The sequence below is a fragment of the Plasmopara halstedii genome (assembly GCF_900000015.1).
Source record: "Plasmopara halstedii genome assembly, contig: Scaffold_1873, whole genome shotgun sequence".
NCBI classification, from domain to species: Eukaryota; Oomycota; class Peronosporomycetes; order Peronosporales; family Peronosporaceae; genus Plasmopara; species Plasmopara halstedii.
This window is the reverse complement of record NW_020188781.1, coordinates 14,311-29,917: the sequence shown is the minus strand read 5'-3', so window position 1 is coordinate 29,917 and position 15,607 is coordinate 14,311. Positions and strand designations below refer to the sequence as shown.

Below are 15,607 nucleotides of genomic sequence, written 5' to 3'. Positions count from 1 at the left end.
CCTTAACCGACCATGCCACTCTTGACATGCAGCAACTGCTTTACTACTTAAGCAGAGTTCAGTGAATTACATGCCTCTACGTTCAGCCCACGAACCATGCTCAAAACTCCTGTCCAGTACACCTTCGGTGTTTGACAGCTCGAGTACTCTGACATCCAGCTCGTTGGCCCTTCCGGTCCAGTACCCGCGCCAATAGCGCTTTTGCTTCCTAGCAGAGGTGGGCTCATGACTCAACAAAGCTCCACCAGAACCAGGTTTATATCTTCTATACGTAAGAGGCGTTTCACGACGTACGCGTAGCGCCCAAGGTCTTCGATCTCCAATCGATCCATAGCTTATGGTGTTCCAACCATGCCATACAAAAGTTAATGTCATACCTTGAATCCAAGTCTACGACTAAGCAGCATTTCACGCTATCGAAGTCAAGAAACTTGACGCCAAGTTCCACAGGGACCGTCGGCACCGTGACAGAACTCTTCGTCGCTTAGCGAACCGTGACAGCGTCACTGAACCGCTTTCAGCGCCTCAGCATACAGCTGGCATCCGTCTATCATTAAGCGTCGAGTATAATTGCCCGACACCCTTAAGCCGGTATTAATCTTCCACGGCTTCTCAAAGCCCTTCACAGTCACTTTTACGAAAAGAAAGTCCGTCTTGCATACTCGATTTGTGTTCAAGAGCACGGAGTTCTTCGGGCTGGCCTCTGCTGCCCTTTACCCCTTTGAGGCACAACATAACTCAGTAATTCCCCAGTAGGCTGCCCTGCGCCTATTGGATGTTGTCGTTTCCCCGCGACAAACCAGACTGGTGAGAAGCGGAATGTAGGTTTGATGAACCTTGACGCGCCTTGTGCACGAGCAGCCAGTCCGAAGGTGACGAGTCTCTCCACGGACAAAACACCGTCCGGTGCTCGAACGCTGCTAGGCAGCTCGGCAGCTCGGAGCTCAGCCCCCTCTTTCTCAGCGTAGCTGAGATCCATTGGCTCAGGCCCACTCGACGATCTATGAGGTGCAGTTGTAAAAACTCTTCGAGTCTTAGACCGACATCTCCGCCCTTATTGAGAAACATACCAAAATCACTTCATTATGATAGAAGCGTTCTTCTTTCCCCGCTTATCCTCAGCACGAATTTTGCACCCATGCCCATTTTCGACGGCGTTAAGTGTTGCGATACCTTTCCACAGAGCTGACCCCGTTGTCCATTGTCTCAAGGAGCCCAGCTCGGCCGTCTTCAAGCGCAAGACTTGCAACGACATTTGCAGACTTGATCTGGTCGTGATTATGGATTCAGTCCAATTTTCTGCGCGATGGATCAATTGCTCAAATCAAGCAGCAACGAGCGATCAAAAGCCGCGTCTAAGCGCTTTGTGACTCCACAGGTCACTGCTCCTCAAGAGTACAGACGACGGCGCTATAGCGGCTGCAAAATCCGCGCCCACCACGATGACTGTGTTCTGACTAATGATTGCTGGCGAAAGTGCTAAAGTGTGTTGCACATAATTTACGCATAGGTATATACAGGACATGTAGCCCCATCGGTCTAAAAGTTTAACAAGCTAGCATCAGTGACGCAGACGTTTCACAAGAACATACTTCATTCGTCGAGTTTGCGAAGTACAATGTATGATGTATACGTCGTGACGGAGCTTTATCACTTCAGTTCTTGTTGAAAACAGCACTGCTTATATTCGTGAGGTTGTTATCATAGCTCTCTGATGCAAGTTGGGGTCCCACTCACTAGTAGGGTGCGTCTTGATATAAGCGACCATAACCTCTCTCTTGGTCATAGAAAATTTGCAGGTACGCCAAATTGTAATCGTCAACGGTTAATGTGTAGTCTCGCTAAAGTAGGATCTCAAACTCGCATAAATTTTCGGTAGAAAGTTTTTTACACCACCAAAGGTAACTCTAGTCGTGATGGCGATGGACAGTCAATTCCCTCCGACATGCTAATGTGCTCGGTTTTCACACCGTACAAAAAACGTTTTTCAAGATAGATTAATTTTATCAGAGAGCTAGGATGTGCAAAACCAACACGGATAAAAGACAGGAAGGCAAAACACACGTCAAATATGCACCAGGTAAGATTTTTCTGATTTAAACGTGTTTATATACCTGTGTATATCTAGGCAAATTTGTCGGTCGACTAACTGCTCCGCGTAAAAATTAGTTGGTCTTTGCTCATCGGGTAGTGTCTTGGAGGGGTGATTCTTTTGCCGCTGACTCTTCAGAGCTCCGTTAGTGATGTAGATATGCTGACTTTCTTCGAGAGTTTTGTCATGTAGTCTGTGAGTTGAGTAAGTCTTTGAATGCGCTCTGCAAGCTATATCATCACACTGGGAAAATTGAGATACCCTTTTAGTGATTTGGACGCTGTTTTGGCCGAAATAAGGCGATTTATACCCGATTGGTTAGTACGACCGGGATTGTGATACGGCGCCGGCAGGCCCGCATATCAGAATGTATCCGCATTCTCTTCACAAAGTTTACCGTCCAGCTCAGCTCATTTTTGCTACGATCACAAACAGTCCGATGTACCATAATTAAAGTAAGTCTCATAGATTGACATTCTGCATTTTCAGGGAGGTTACCAGCGCTGAATAAATCATAGAAGTAAGAATATTCATCTTTATTTCGCTTGTTAGACACTGGCATGCCTTGCACATCATGGATTCCAGCAAAGATGTTCGCGCACTCCGCACATGACGTTAATCTGATTGAGATAGCGATCTGCACTTTTCCTTCAATGTGGGCTTATTTAAGCAAGTCAAATCAAATTAAACTAATTGCCCTTCCTTCACTTACAGATGTGTCCTTCGTAACAAGGTCAAACAAACAGAAGGGTTAAACAAACCAATTGAGGCTGAAGAATACACAACTGCACCATTTCTCTCCGCACAAACACAAAATATTTGCTACGTGATCAGCGCGATCTGTATGAACATTTCTGCCTGCGGTTAGTCAATGGTGGACACGCCCAATCTAATGTCAAGATCCCTGGAAAAGTATTCAAAGTTTTGATGTAATGCGCGAATCTGAATATGACTGATTGGCTGTCTGAGAGGCATATTGACAAAAAAACCTGTTAAGTAAGAGCTTGGCTGTATCATCGTCGCTAACGGTGTAACCAAAGCTACAAGGTGAACTATTTTGTACAGACGATCCGTGAAGACCGTAATGCTGATACCACCAAACGCACTTTTTATAAACACTGGAGGAAAATACGCCTCTAATCATGGACTGCCATCACTCTGCCAGAGGAGACCGAATGGGTAGCTAGAAGCGTCGACCCATGCGGTAAGGTCTTGACCCGTTTACGTGCTTCGCACAGTGCATACAGATGGATACCCACTTATACCTATTAGGTCATCAGTTCATTGGGCTCGCTCACCAATAGGGCATTTCTTTAACGAGACGGCCGCCTGAAGAAACACCAAGTATCTCGCACATTATTTTATTTATAATTTTTTAATGAAAGACCACCACATTTTGAAGTTTAAATGGGCCAATGATGTAATACAGAAAACATCTAGATTTTCAATAATGGCGGTGCGTGCGACCGAATGCTTTAAAAAAGACATTAGACTGCTTAAAATTCTCGCTTCTGAATGCTTCGGCGACACAGCACCTGCTTCGACTGACCTGTACGCTGGTATGACCCCGTCAAAAAGCAAATTGATTGTAGTGACATGCGATAAATTATAGACGGGGTGACGTGAAAGCGCATCTGCCGCTACATAAACTCATAACTTAACTTAGAGGTGATATCAACAAAGACTTACGTCAAAACAGTTATTTAACCCAACCGTTGGTTTTGGATAGAATTGTTAAGTGCGGTTAACTGAAAAGCTAGTGCCAAAAATAATCATTTTGTCGTCGCTGTGCGCAACAACACATGAGCTGGTCAGATCACAAATAGCTTACAGCCAAACATGTCTGACTGAAGTATGATTAATTTAAAGGGGCTACTTTTTCTGCGTGGTAGTAATGTTTCTCCATGCATTTAAGCTGATTTGGATTCGGACGGGTCAAAAATGAGGTACACATTGCTTTTTGTTTCACCGTGTTAGGGATGCTTCTTCTTCCGCGCTTTAGCGCCTGTGCTTTGCTGACAGTGGTCAGGCCAAGGTACTTCCTCAAATATGTTCGAGCAGATGTACTGGCCACTCTGTGATAGCCTTGATTTTTGAAGGGTATGATACGTGGGCATTGCTGTTCAATGAGGCATTCTAGAAGGGGATGAAGCCAGGGCACACTTGTCTATACAATTGAGAATTTGACTGAAGCTTTTACATTATAGCACTGCTCACAAGTGTATGATGTCGGTGTTCTATGTCCCATTTCCCGTGTTCAGCAAGATTAATAATTTAGATGTTGCTGTAAGACGCATGTGCATCGGCACGATGTGTCCAAACAGCTGCATCTTCTGGAATTTGAATGTAGTCGGTGCACCAAGCAATTCCCTGAGACATAACGAGCCAAGCCAAGGGCGTCCGGTATCACCGCAGTAGGGAGAACCCTACTATCTATCATGATCTATTAATAATTATCCTCGAGATCAATCGCATCAGACTAAGATCAACCGAACATGCTGTTATGCATCTCTCCGTTTTCGGAAATTGGCGTTTGCGGTGGAAGTGTGGTTGCATTTAAATTTATCACTTGCCGTTTTCCTTTTCGACACTGTTAGTCAGTGGCGACTGAGAGGTGTATTATCGCCGAACCCGCATCGTAATTTGCACGGAAGTGAGAGTTTATGACGTCACAATATCTCTTATTAAAGGTATTTGCCATATGGCACAATCTTTGGTTTCGCGAAGCAATCAAGGTCAACATCAAGGCACCTCTATAATCGTTCAGGAGGGTTTATTCTGGACGGCGAGTGACAGCTTTGTAGAATTCTTGAAGATATCTATCCTACGCTTTGCACCCAGATATTTACAAGTACGAAATCATTTATGATGAATGACAAACTCTACTCCCTCTCCGGTACCAGTTACGGCATATCGGTGACTTCATCGTAGTGCAACAATTTGCGAGTAATTTAAAGAAAATCTTATCAGGCTCGGTGGAAGCATCCGCCCGATGCAATGAACGTTAGATTTAGACCACCCCGGCCACTTCATTCACGAGAAATTTTTCTCGCCAAAAAAAAACTCGGATCTTCACTGTAGGCGTGTCGCAAGGCAGTGCTGATATAGCGGTGCGTTTATATCGTGGCAAGAATGAAATGGTATCTTTTGGGACCGGTCCTTCTACTCGCTGCATACGTCGCCCGTATCCACCGGGTCTGACACAGAAGATACTGGCTTTCGACTTTGACCACTAATCCAGAATCTGTGCCACGAAATACGACTCTCATTCCCGTATTTAAAGAGATGCAAACTGGAAATCGTAAAATACGTGTAACTTTCGGTCGCATCTCGAGACCACGGCTCACCGCCGGTCTGGCTGGCCTTTCAAGTTCTAATCGACACACCCGGCATGATTAATGTTCATGACCTTTGGCAATTCCATGTCCTGCACCAAAGCTATTGCAGCTTCGTGCCCGCGCCATAAGTGATTTTGCTTCCTAACAGAGTTGACTTCAATCTTATCAAATCTCCACTAAGGTACAAAAGCGCGATATCAAGGCTGTCGTTCAGTCTAGGCTTCTGGTGTTCGAGCCACGTCAAAAAAACCGTTTCAAAATGGCAGTTTCGGAATGAGACAACGTTCCGCGCTGTCGAAACCCGCAAACTTCACAATAAACCTCATTAGAATCTTTGACAAATACTCTTCTTAAGAGTCAATAAACTTTTATCGTATTCAGCATCTTGAACGACTCCGTTTACCTTCTACCGTTCTCGCTATCGTGTATCGTACGTAATTATTCGACGCTCCTGATGCTATCGGGACTTTTCACGGCATCGCAAAGCCAAAGCCGCTGATGCTTACAATCAAGAATCCCGAGATCAGAGCCTCCGACAGGCGCTCTTTTCAAGGCTCGGTCTCGCTTTTCTCGAAAGCCATGAGTACGAAAAAAACAGTCCTGCCTGAATAGGCCACCCTTATCGTACTGTGATATGTTTTCTATTGGGGTACTTATTGGACGATATCCCAACCCTTCATACCTCCTAATCAAGGGAGATGGTGCACACAGGACGGAAATAGTAAATAACATCACAGAATAAAATATGCGAGTAATTGGTGCTGCTTCGTCACTGAGAGGTCTCACTGCCTCCTCAACGTGGCTGAGATATATCGCCTCTGGCGCGCTCCTAGCGCTTTTGCAACCGGCAGCCCAAACTGCCACTCAGTATGTAAGTTGTACTCTGCATTCTATGCAATATTTATGTTTCATCGAAGAAGATACGGTGGAGCGGAAGGTCTCAACCTATTGAATATCTTCCATGAAGACGGTAACTGTCATCGTGAGTCTGTCGCCATCGCGCCAAATATACTTCACAGCTTCTCAGCATATTTAAATAAACTCTGCTTCCTTTGGCGGATCAACATAGATTTGAAGCAAACTCGGCACGCTTGATTAGGTAGTGCGGACACCTGCGACATATGTAGCTTCAGCTCATTTATGTTGAAAATACCTAGTTTGCCAAGGTGCTGCACGTAAGTTCCAGTTTATGTGCACAGATTCATGCTTGGATCCCAAGAGCGCGAAGCCTCATCTGGATTTCGACAGAGCTTCTAGCCATCTCAGATTCTATCATTTAAAGGGAGCGATTATTTCCGATCCTACCCGCAATGAACGGAACGCTAAACATTAGCGGTATTGTAGCAGGATCAGGCCGTGCTTCTACCGACGCTTGATCAGGGTGGGTGTGGAGGAGTATATTGTCAGGCCAAAAAACTCTTCATATAAGCGAATACCGCTTTTGACCCTCGGGCGACAATTTTCGGATTCCTCAGACAGACCTAAACTTTGAAGGTGTATCTGGCTGTCCGAGAGTGAGGTATTCAGACAAATTCTGTCTCGTATCAAGCGGAATTTAATCTTAAATACTCGGGTGTCGAAATGACGACAATGCTTTAAGGTGCGTCGAGATCACCGTGCATGGTAGACAAAGAAAGCTTAATGCTCAATGATTAAGTGTTTTTGTAGTTTGAAAAATATCATTATTTTTAGACATGAATCAAGGCTAAAAGCCTACATGTCTCGCATACATCTTCTTTCCGAAGTTTGATCGTCCACATAAGAAACAGTACTTTCTAGCATTGTGCATCTCTCGCGCAAATGCATAAAAGTGTAATGTGTATATCCAAATTTAAAAGTCACATTTACCTTGTAGTTACGTGACATCGCAACAATGAGACAGAACCGAGCTCTAACACGAAATAAAGGAATTTACGATAAATTTGCTACCCGTCTTCAAAGTATTCTGTTTGGTATGTATTCATCTCGTCGTTATCCCAGTCACTAAAAGTATTTGTAATCAAGGCTGTCGAGTACATGTATTTGTGGCTTCGAATGAACATCAATGCGCACGGCTTTCATTCTTTGCGTTGACTCAATGTAACGGTTTGTTAAGCTCGTACAGCCAGAAATTGTGACGTGCAAGACTTTCACTGTTGACAACATTTTCAAATAAGTTTAGACAAAATCAGAGCATATCACGATAGCGTAAGTCAATCATGAGAACAGCACGTGTAACGAATCAAGCACTGTAATCCCGTATACCCTGACATATCCGGTAGATTGCAATACGGTATAATTTTACAAATGTAATCACACTAAGCGTAGCGGAACATCGGTATTTTGGAGATCACGTATTTTTAGAAAAGGAGGAATTCGAAGTTCATTTGGGCTGCTAACCGCATGCCAGTAAAGTTGCGCTTTCAATATATAATATACCAAAGCGTTTGATTAGTATTAGTCTGAAAAGAAGTACTTCTCAATACATATACTCCTGAAGAAGAAATGCGAATTAATCATGTATTTGGATGGCTTTGGTTCCTTTCTATCCAAAACTACACAAGCTCACCCTTTGCGCGTTTATCAGCGCGACTTTTGAAAATCAAAGCTTCCTTTGTGCAAATAGCACGTTGTTGCATCTCGTGTACTTAAACCCAACTCATCCGCTAGTCGCGGAATTACTGCATCATCTACGAGAATGGATTGCGAAATGCTCAACACCTGCCTTGGATCAGATATTTCAGTATATGCCTCTTTCTATCCTGGATCCCAATCAAATCAGTGAATCGGCAATTAAAGGGCCGCAATTAGTACTTATTTGCCTAGGAGCGCTGTCCAGTGCAAAGAATGCTGTGGTGGGGGACGTCTAGGAACATTTAACTGAAGCCGGTGAAGGAGTAAATTGTTCTCACTATGTGACCGTCGATGTTGAGCGTCCGGACCCTGGAGGACCCAAATGGGAAACATCCCATTCTCTGAATGAGGATTATTGTTATTACAATGGATTCGGTCTTGCTGTATACGTAGCTACAGCGTGGTAGGATCGCGCTGTCTAATCTAAAAAGTCGCGTGCGAGAATGAAGCCTTACGTACAATACCTTCGTATAAGATGCTTTTCCGATGTCGGATGTTTTGAAGCAATAGGTGTGGCGGGTGCTCGCACCGCTTAACAGGCGAATCTGGTTCGTCCAAAGCTCTTGTCAACACGTCAATGGAGACGAGATCTGGCAAACGGCATTGAGAAGTGATCGATTCTAATCACCTTATTTGCGTCTCACCCACCCGGAGGTAGTAACGGTTACCATCTTCATGAATTGTCGCCGAACGAGTGCAGACCGCACCGAGCTTTCCCGTGTCCACCCGACTTCATTAAAAACGGTGGACGTTGCATCCAATACAAAACATAATGTTCGTTTCATGCGGGCAAATCCATTGCCGGGAATGTAAGCTCTACGAGCGCGTCAAAGGTGATGGGTCTAAGGCGTACTGAGGAAGCTGAGATACCGCTCAGCCGCTGAGCAGCTCTTTGGTACCCACAAACGTGTCATCTGCGGAAAATACAAGATACGTGCGCTTTTCGTGCCCCTTTCGATCTCTGCTGAGCGGTAGGCAGGGTTGGACTTTCACGCAAGTACACACGTCAGATTCCTCACTGGAAATTGTCGGGCCTCACTTGACAAAGATCAGCCTACTGACAATAAGTGGGCACTATCGTATCTCAGAGCGATTATGGTAAATTAATCTCGGATCTAGGAGCACTGACTTTTGAAGAGATGGTTCACTGTCCAAAGTTGTATGTTGTTGACGTTAACGCCCCCAGCTTTGTGAAGCTGTGAAGAAGTACTGATAGATTCTGGAGCGACGTGCGATCATGTACGTCGCGAGACTGTAAAAAACGGTAGACAGTACGCGGAGGCATTATACTGATATGATATCCACGACGAGGACAACAATTAAAGAGTTATAGGATATATTGAGCTTTCAAGTAAAGTTTACGAATTTTTTGCATATAGCGATGTCTAGTCCTAGACATAGCTATTAGATATGTTCTCGTTCAAGGCATGGCACAGCTGGAGCGTCATGAGCCACGTATTGAATCCAAAGCAAAAATGTTAGGTGCCACGCAATTCTTTCCTAATGGAGCAAGGGAGGCTCCTACGCCCACCTCTTCCGGAAATTAGAAGTAGATTTGGCGCGAGCACGAAGCTGCAATTGCTTTTGTACATATCATGGGATCATCCCAATTTATTAGTATAGGTGTTACTTGGTGCATTGAGCAAATATTGGAGAACAGAGCCGGCAGTAAGCCGAGGTCTTCAGAGTGCCCCTTGGTCGAGACAGAAAAGTACGACTTTATGTTGTGGCCCCCAGAGTGTATCACTGGCAAAACGGTAAATAATTTATTTGAGCTGCTGTTTACTAGGCTATGGCCGTTAGGGAGTGGAAAAGCCACATTGTCGCTCCTCCCGTGCTAGAGTTAGTGAAGTTGAAGGGCGAATGCAGATCTAGAGTAGAGGGTACAATTTCTGAGGAGGAGTAACACATATTCAAATTAGCATCACCGCGTGACGGACCCGCCGTGTGGGGCAGCAAATCTCCTTTAAAAAGGGGCCGAAATACGATTATATACTCAAGAATGTAGTGACCAAGGTAGTCCAAGGGGTTGTAAGTTTCCCCTCACTAAAGGCTTCCACACAACGGGGAAGTACCCCTAAATCAGGAATTGCAAAAACAGCGAGGTCTTCAAAATGTTACTGCTGAAATGGAAGAAGTGGCTGAATACGTCACCTATTACGATTTGATATGTCACTGAGGTTACTCGCACGGCATGAAGTGCAAAGGAGAGAGACAGCTATCTTTACGAAACCTACGGATAATCTCAACCATTTCTAGAGAAAGTATCGCGAGGTTGTGACGGGATGCCCACTACGCGTGTAATCTTTGTATAGAGGAGCGTGTCATGTAACAATTCGGTCACCGGAACCGTATATATTCGTCGCACGGCTATGGCCCCTTATCAGGGAACAGTGTGACCTCATTGCCGCTTTCGCAATTGCAAAGTAAATGCAACAAAACAATTCACGGACATGAAAATCTATGAATGCTTATAATTTTCTCAATGCAACCACGATTCTGGCTAAAAGTCGATTTCAATAAAGAATTTGCTACAGAACAAAAATTCTCGATCGCACTTTGTTTTGTGTCCCCGATCTAGTTGATGGTTATCATGAATCGCTGATGTGATAAAGTTATATTCCTCTAATTGCGGTAAAAGTCTGAGTAGAATGCCGTATTAGCAACTGTTTTACCACCCAGGATCAACTGTCTAGTGATACATCTGTTTAGGTCATGCTCAGACCAATTTTGACGTAGTCGTGCAGTGCACGGGAAGTTAGATATAGAAAGCACACGATGAACACTTGGGAGCAGTTCTCGAGTGTATGCGCTAAGATTTGCTATTCGTCAATACAGACATGAAGCCGACAAAATTCCATTTCTGTTTTTTTACTGGAAGTATTGCCTGCGGTCAAAGCTCATAGTTAACACTTTATTGGACTGACAAGCGCCTCCTTTTTCGAACAACTTGATGGGTGGTTTGGCCTGGCGTGACCAACAACTTGCACGAATATAGCTCGAGCTATTCTGGTTGGTTATACCCCAACAAATGCCCTTTTAACGAATTATAGCACTGACCCACACGACAATCAGCTTGTAGTGGTGCATTGCAATAAGGACCTTACGTACAGAATACTGGCACAGGTTATCCCTTTGAGTGGCCACTTCGGACATATATAAAGCGTTTAATATCATTGGGTTTTCAGCATCTAAATTTGGGTGAGCACGAATACCCATATATCGATGCTGGAAACCTCAACGTGTAAAGCGTATGAACGAACTAAGTTTCTGGCCCTTGTGGTGGCATTATTAATAAGCCTGTCGATACCGACAAGAGGGTAGCTGCGAAAGGATAGACATTGCGTTCGGACTTCCAAAAGACGCGTCAGTAGCTCCGGTTCTTAGTTCTTGTGGGAGCACAATGATTTATCTTGCTGCTGTCAGCGATACGGCAACTGGCGCAATACAATCAAGCTGTTCGTCGCCAAAGTGGTCCGACGCCATGCAATAGCCAGTTGTCATCGTATCGATAGAATCCGCACGCGAAATAATGGCAAATGCTGTTCGAGACATACTGGATATGTCAACCACCGACCATCCAAAAGCAGATGGTCGTACAGAAATGCGTGAATTGTGTTGTAGAGAATGTATTCCAAAGCACTTGCGTGGATAGATCATGGGGCTAAAACAACTCATTGAGTTTGCACTAAATAATGCGGTACCTTTCTCTGCGGGTTTCGACTCATTTCACGTGAATGGCTTTGACACTGCCACGAAGTGAATCCAGTCGTAGTGGGGAAGAGGTGCCGATGAAAATTGACTTGATTATATCATCCTGGCTATATTTCTTTACAAATTCAGCGAAATTTCTGAGCGTCATTTGCATGGTGCGCGACGCTATGGCTGATAGCCCACACCAACAAAACCAGAGGCAGGCGGGACACACACGAATAAATTGGTCTAATAGAGTACTTTTATCAGATACACATACAGTGTCTACGGCCTAACTGGCCAATATGCAACCGTGTTAATTTGGACTGTTCACAGTCATAACGAAAAAGGGACACCCTGGTTATCCTAAAGTGAATGCAATCGCACTTGGTGTACTATATGGGCTCATTGAAGCCATACCACGATCCTGCTCTTGCGAGCCAGTCAGAATTGAGGAGATCTATTGCAGAATCAATAACGTCTCTATCACTCCCTACACCCCAAAGCTGCGACGCGGCTTTGAACTATAGAACATGTATATAACCAGGTATTTCCTTGATGTGGCGCAAAGAGTCAACCCGATACCTGGGTAATCGCAGCCTCGGACGCAGGCTGTGACTTTCAATGAGAGATGAAGTGCCGTAACTCACCAGAATCGATCACGGGAGGGATGACCTCCACCAGCACTGCTCGATAAGCAAGAGGCAAATCACTTTCACGTGGAAAGTTTAGCAGCTCGGTGGGTACGCCACAGCTGTTTCCAATTCCTGGTGAAGTAGAAGGGGTATATCTTAGTCAAAATGCTCGTACAAGTTTGTGGTTCCACCTCGGCAAAATATCCCTCTAGCCTGGCGTTCACGATATGGCGCGCCATCGATCATCAACTCCGTTGTAGGCAGGGCGTCCGTCGCCGTTCGATCCCCATTAGTGGTAGGCGACCGACCTAACGGTGGCACGCCCCTAAGTTGGTAGCCATTATAGCTGTTCGTAGGGTTGTTAGCTGCAGAAATTGAATGTGATGGGATTTAATCTCAACAATCACGTAAATCGGACGGCCTAATACCGTAATCTCGATGTGATCTGAAAGAAGTCGGCGTGGCTAGCTGGGATACCTGAGCAAGGTTCAATTATAGTAATGAGATGGGGGTCATGTGGTTATACTACTCGATGTCAAAACATTTTTTGCCGGTGGAAAGAACGCGAGTCTGAAACTTGTGCAGCGGTGATGCTGAGCCCAGCAAGCTCCTCCTCCTTGGGGGATAGCTATGCCATGATCGTTGTATGAGGGCGTAGGTGTTTAGCCGGAACTCGGAGAGTACTAGAGCCATTATCATCGAATAAGTTTTTGGCATGCTCACCGAATTTCTTAAAGCTTGTCGGTCGCAAAGACTGCGCTTATGGCTGGGGCTTGTTGTAAGATTTGATTTGGTTCATAGAAGCAAAACTTCGACTGCTAATACGCTAAAATAAACAGACACAGTAAAATTTAGAGAGTGAATTAGAATTTCAGGCGCATTGGTTGTCGGTGGAGTAGTTAATTTTGCACAGTGTCTCGAAAAGACAAAATAATTGTGAACTCTGCTCTGATGTATATCTTAGTGGGGGGATGTATAGTGGAATCTTGTGTCTTGAACCCGTGAACATTTTTGGTACCATTTAATTAGTTGCAAACTGTTACAATCGTACGATGTTCACACATAGTTGGTGTAATCAAAAGCATTCATAAGTGCCTAACATAAGAAAGGGGGGGCACGGTGCACAAGAGCTGCTAGCGCACGAAAGAAAAGAACGGCAGTTTTACTAACGAGAAAAAACAGAAAATTATATCAGAATAAAGTGCCTAAATGTTTATCTCAATAGACGTAATTGTTAACAAGTGTACTCTTGAGATAGCAGAGGGGGCTAACGGTGCAAGGCTTTGAGACTCTCAGTTCCGCTACTAGAAGAAGCGCACAAATACTTTCTTTGTGAATTTGTTAGTGTGGAAGGTTTAGAGTCAAAGCCTTCTATTTGTGGTTTGCACTGCAACTCTGTTGTAGAACTTAGACACGTGCAAAATAGCGTTAGCGTTTATAAGCTAATTTGTGAACTGACAGATTTAAGCCTACATAAAAGACATTCTAATCATACTAATACAGTGTGGGGTACATTTTACAATTCATTTTTTTCTTAAAAGATTACCAAAGCTGAAGTACCAAAATAGCGAGTGATATATGCGCGAAAAAATGTCAGCTTTAGCGTGCACCACACCACTATTATCAACCCCCTCCTACAACCAGGAAAAATGAACAGCGGAATTGGGAGCTCTGTGGCACTTACCAGCGGCGGCACAATCGCATCAAAACGTCGCGTTGCATACTTTTACGATGGTGAAGATCAATCTTTCTTTGCAATGAAAGTTAATTTATGTCCCATCTTACCAAATTACGTTGCGGTTTTGTTACAGCTGAGATCGGAAACTACCACTACGGCCAGAACCACCCCATGAAGGTGATGCATCTCGCAAGTAGCTCTAAGCCGATTAATTTCTCATGTTTGAAATAAAAAATCTTGTAATGGCAGCCGCATCGCGTGCGAATGGCCCATAATCTAATCACCAATTACGGCCTTACCAAGCACATGGAAGTCTTCGTACGTCAGTACCTGTGCGAGCAGTTCGGCAAGCACAAACTCATGAGTGTTATGTACAAGTGCATTCTCATTAACTCTTTCTGCATTTTGCCAGCGTCCTCGTCTTGTAGACTGGACTGAGCTCACCCGCTTTCACTCGGATGACTATATTCACTTCTTGCGACTCGTAACGCCCGACAATATGCATGAGTATTTGCGTCAGCTTCAACGCTTTAATGTGGGTGAAGATTGTCCGGTCTTTGATGGCCTTTTTGAGTTTTGTCAGCTTTACGCATCGGCTTCAATCGGCGGCGCCGCAAAGCTGAATGCGGGCTCGGCCGATATTGTCATCAACTACTCAGGCGGACTGCATCATGGCAAGCGGTCGGAAGCATCTGGGTTTTGTTACGTGAATGATTGTGTGCTTGGTATATTAGAGCTACTCAAGAGTCACCAGCGCGTATTGTACATCGACATTGACATTCACCACGGTGATGCTGTGGAAGAGGCCTTCTACACTACAAATCGTGTGATGACATGCTCGTTTCACAAATACGGAGAATTTTTTCCCGGCACAGGCGATATCAAAGATATTGGTCATGAAGACGGCAAACATTATGCTGTAAATTTTCCTTGTCGAGACGGCATGGATGACGAAAGCTTTACAGGTATATTTCGTAGTATTATTTGTAAAGTAATGGAGCACTTTGCGCCAGGTGCTGTGCTTCTGCAGTGTGGTACCGATTCTCTTTCAGGTGATAGACTTGGCAGCTTCAACCTATCAGCAAAAGGCCACGCCGACTGCGTTGCTTATGTTAAAAGTTTCAATATCCCCACTCTAGTTGTTGGTGGTGGAGGATATACACTGCGCAATGTAGCACGTGCGTGGTGCTACGAGGCTTCGCTACTAGTCGGTGTAGACATCCCGGATGCGATGCCATACAACGATTATTTTGAATATTACGGACCAGAATACCGCTTGCACTTGCCCGTAAGCAACATGGAAAATCTTAACACTCCAGCATACCTTGATGAGATTAAGCGTCAGATCCATGAAAATCTTCGCCAGATCGAGCATGTTCCAAGTGTGCCTTTCACGGTTGCTCCACAGTCGGCACATATTCAAGAGGAAAACGAAGCAGCTGCACGCGATCATGAAGAAGACGATCAACTCATGATGGATGTGTCGGGTGAGCGCCAAGTCCAACAAGAGCTTAAGCAAATTGACGTTCCCCGTCATGCTGCCGAGTTCTATGACTAA

The 15,607-nt window shown here is 44.7% G+C and overlaps 3 protein-coding genes across 3 annotated transcripts; 2 read left to right on the top strand and 1 right to left on the bottom strand.

Moving 5' to 3' along the window:
- Positions 1 to 1,736: 1,736 nt before the first annotated feature.
- On the bottom strand, positions 1,737 to 1,947 carry PHALS_02238 (uncharacterized protein; the record flags this gene model as incomplete). The annotated part of the gene is made up of 2 exons (XM_024716700.1): positions 1,737 to 1,841; positions 1,894 to 1,947. The coding sequence occupies 2 exons, from the start codon at positions 1,945 to 1,947 to the stop codon at positions 1,737 to 1,739; spliced, it is 159 nt and encodes a 52-aa protein (XP_024582273.1).
- A 5,356-nt stretch (positions 1,948 to 7,303) lies between these two features.
- On the top strand, positions 7,304 to 7,632 carry PHALS_02237 (uncharacterized protein; the record flags this gene model as incomplete). The annotated part of the gene is made up of 3 exons (XM_024716699.1): positions 7,304 to 7,382; positions 7,435 to 7,515; positions 7,592 to 7,632. The coding sequence occupies 3 exons, from the start codon at positions 7,304 to 7,306 to the stop codon at positions 7,630 to 7,632; spliced, it is 201 nt and encodes a 66-aa protein (XP_024582272.1).
- A 6,388-nt stretch (positions 7,633 to 14,020) lies between these two features.
- On the top strand, positions 14,021 to 15,607 carry PHALS_02236 (histone deacetylase 1; the record flags this gene model as incomplete). Its single annotated transcript, XM_024716698.1, has 4 exons — positions 14,021 to 14,105; positions 14,183 to 14,226; positions 14,299 to 14,367; positions 14,462 to 15,607. 4 exons carry the CDS (start codon positions 14,021 to 14,023, stop codon positions 15,605 to 15,607), a joined length of 1,344 nt encoding a protein of 447 aa, XP_024582271.1.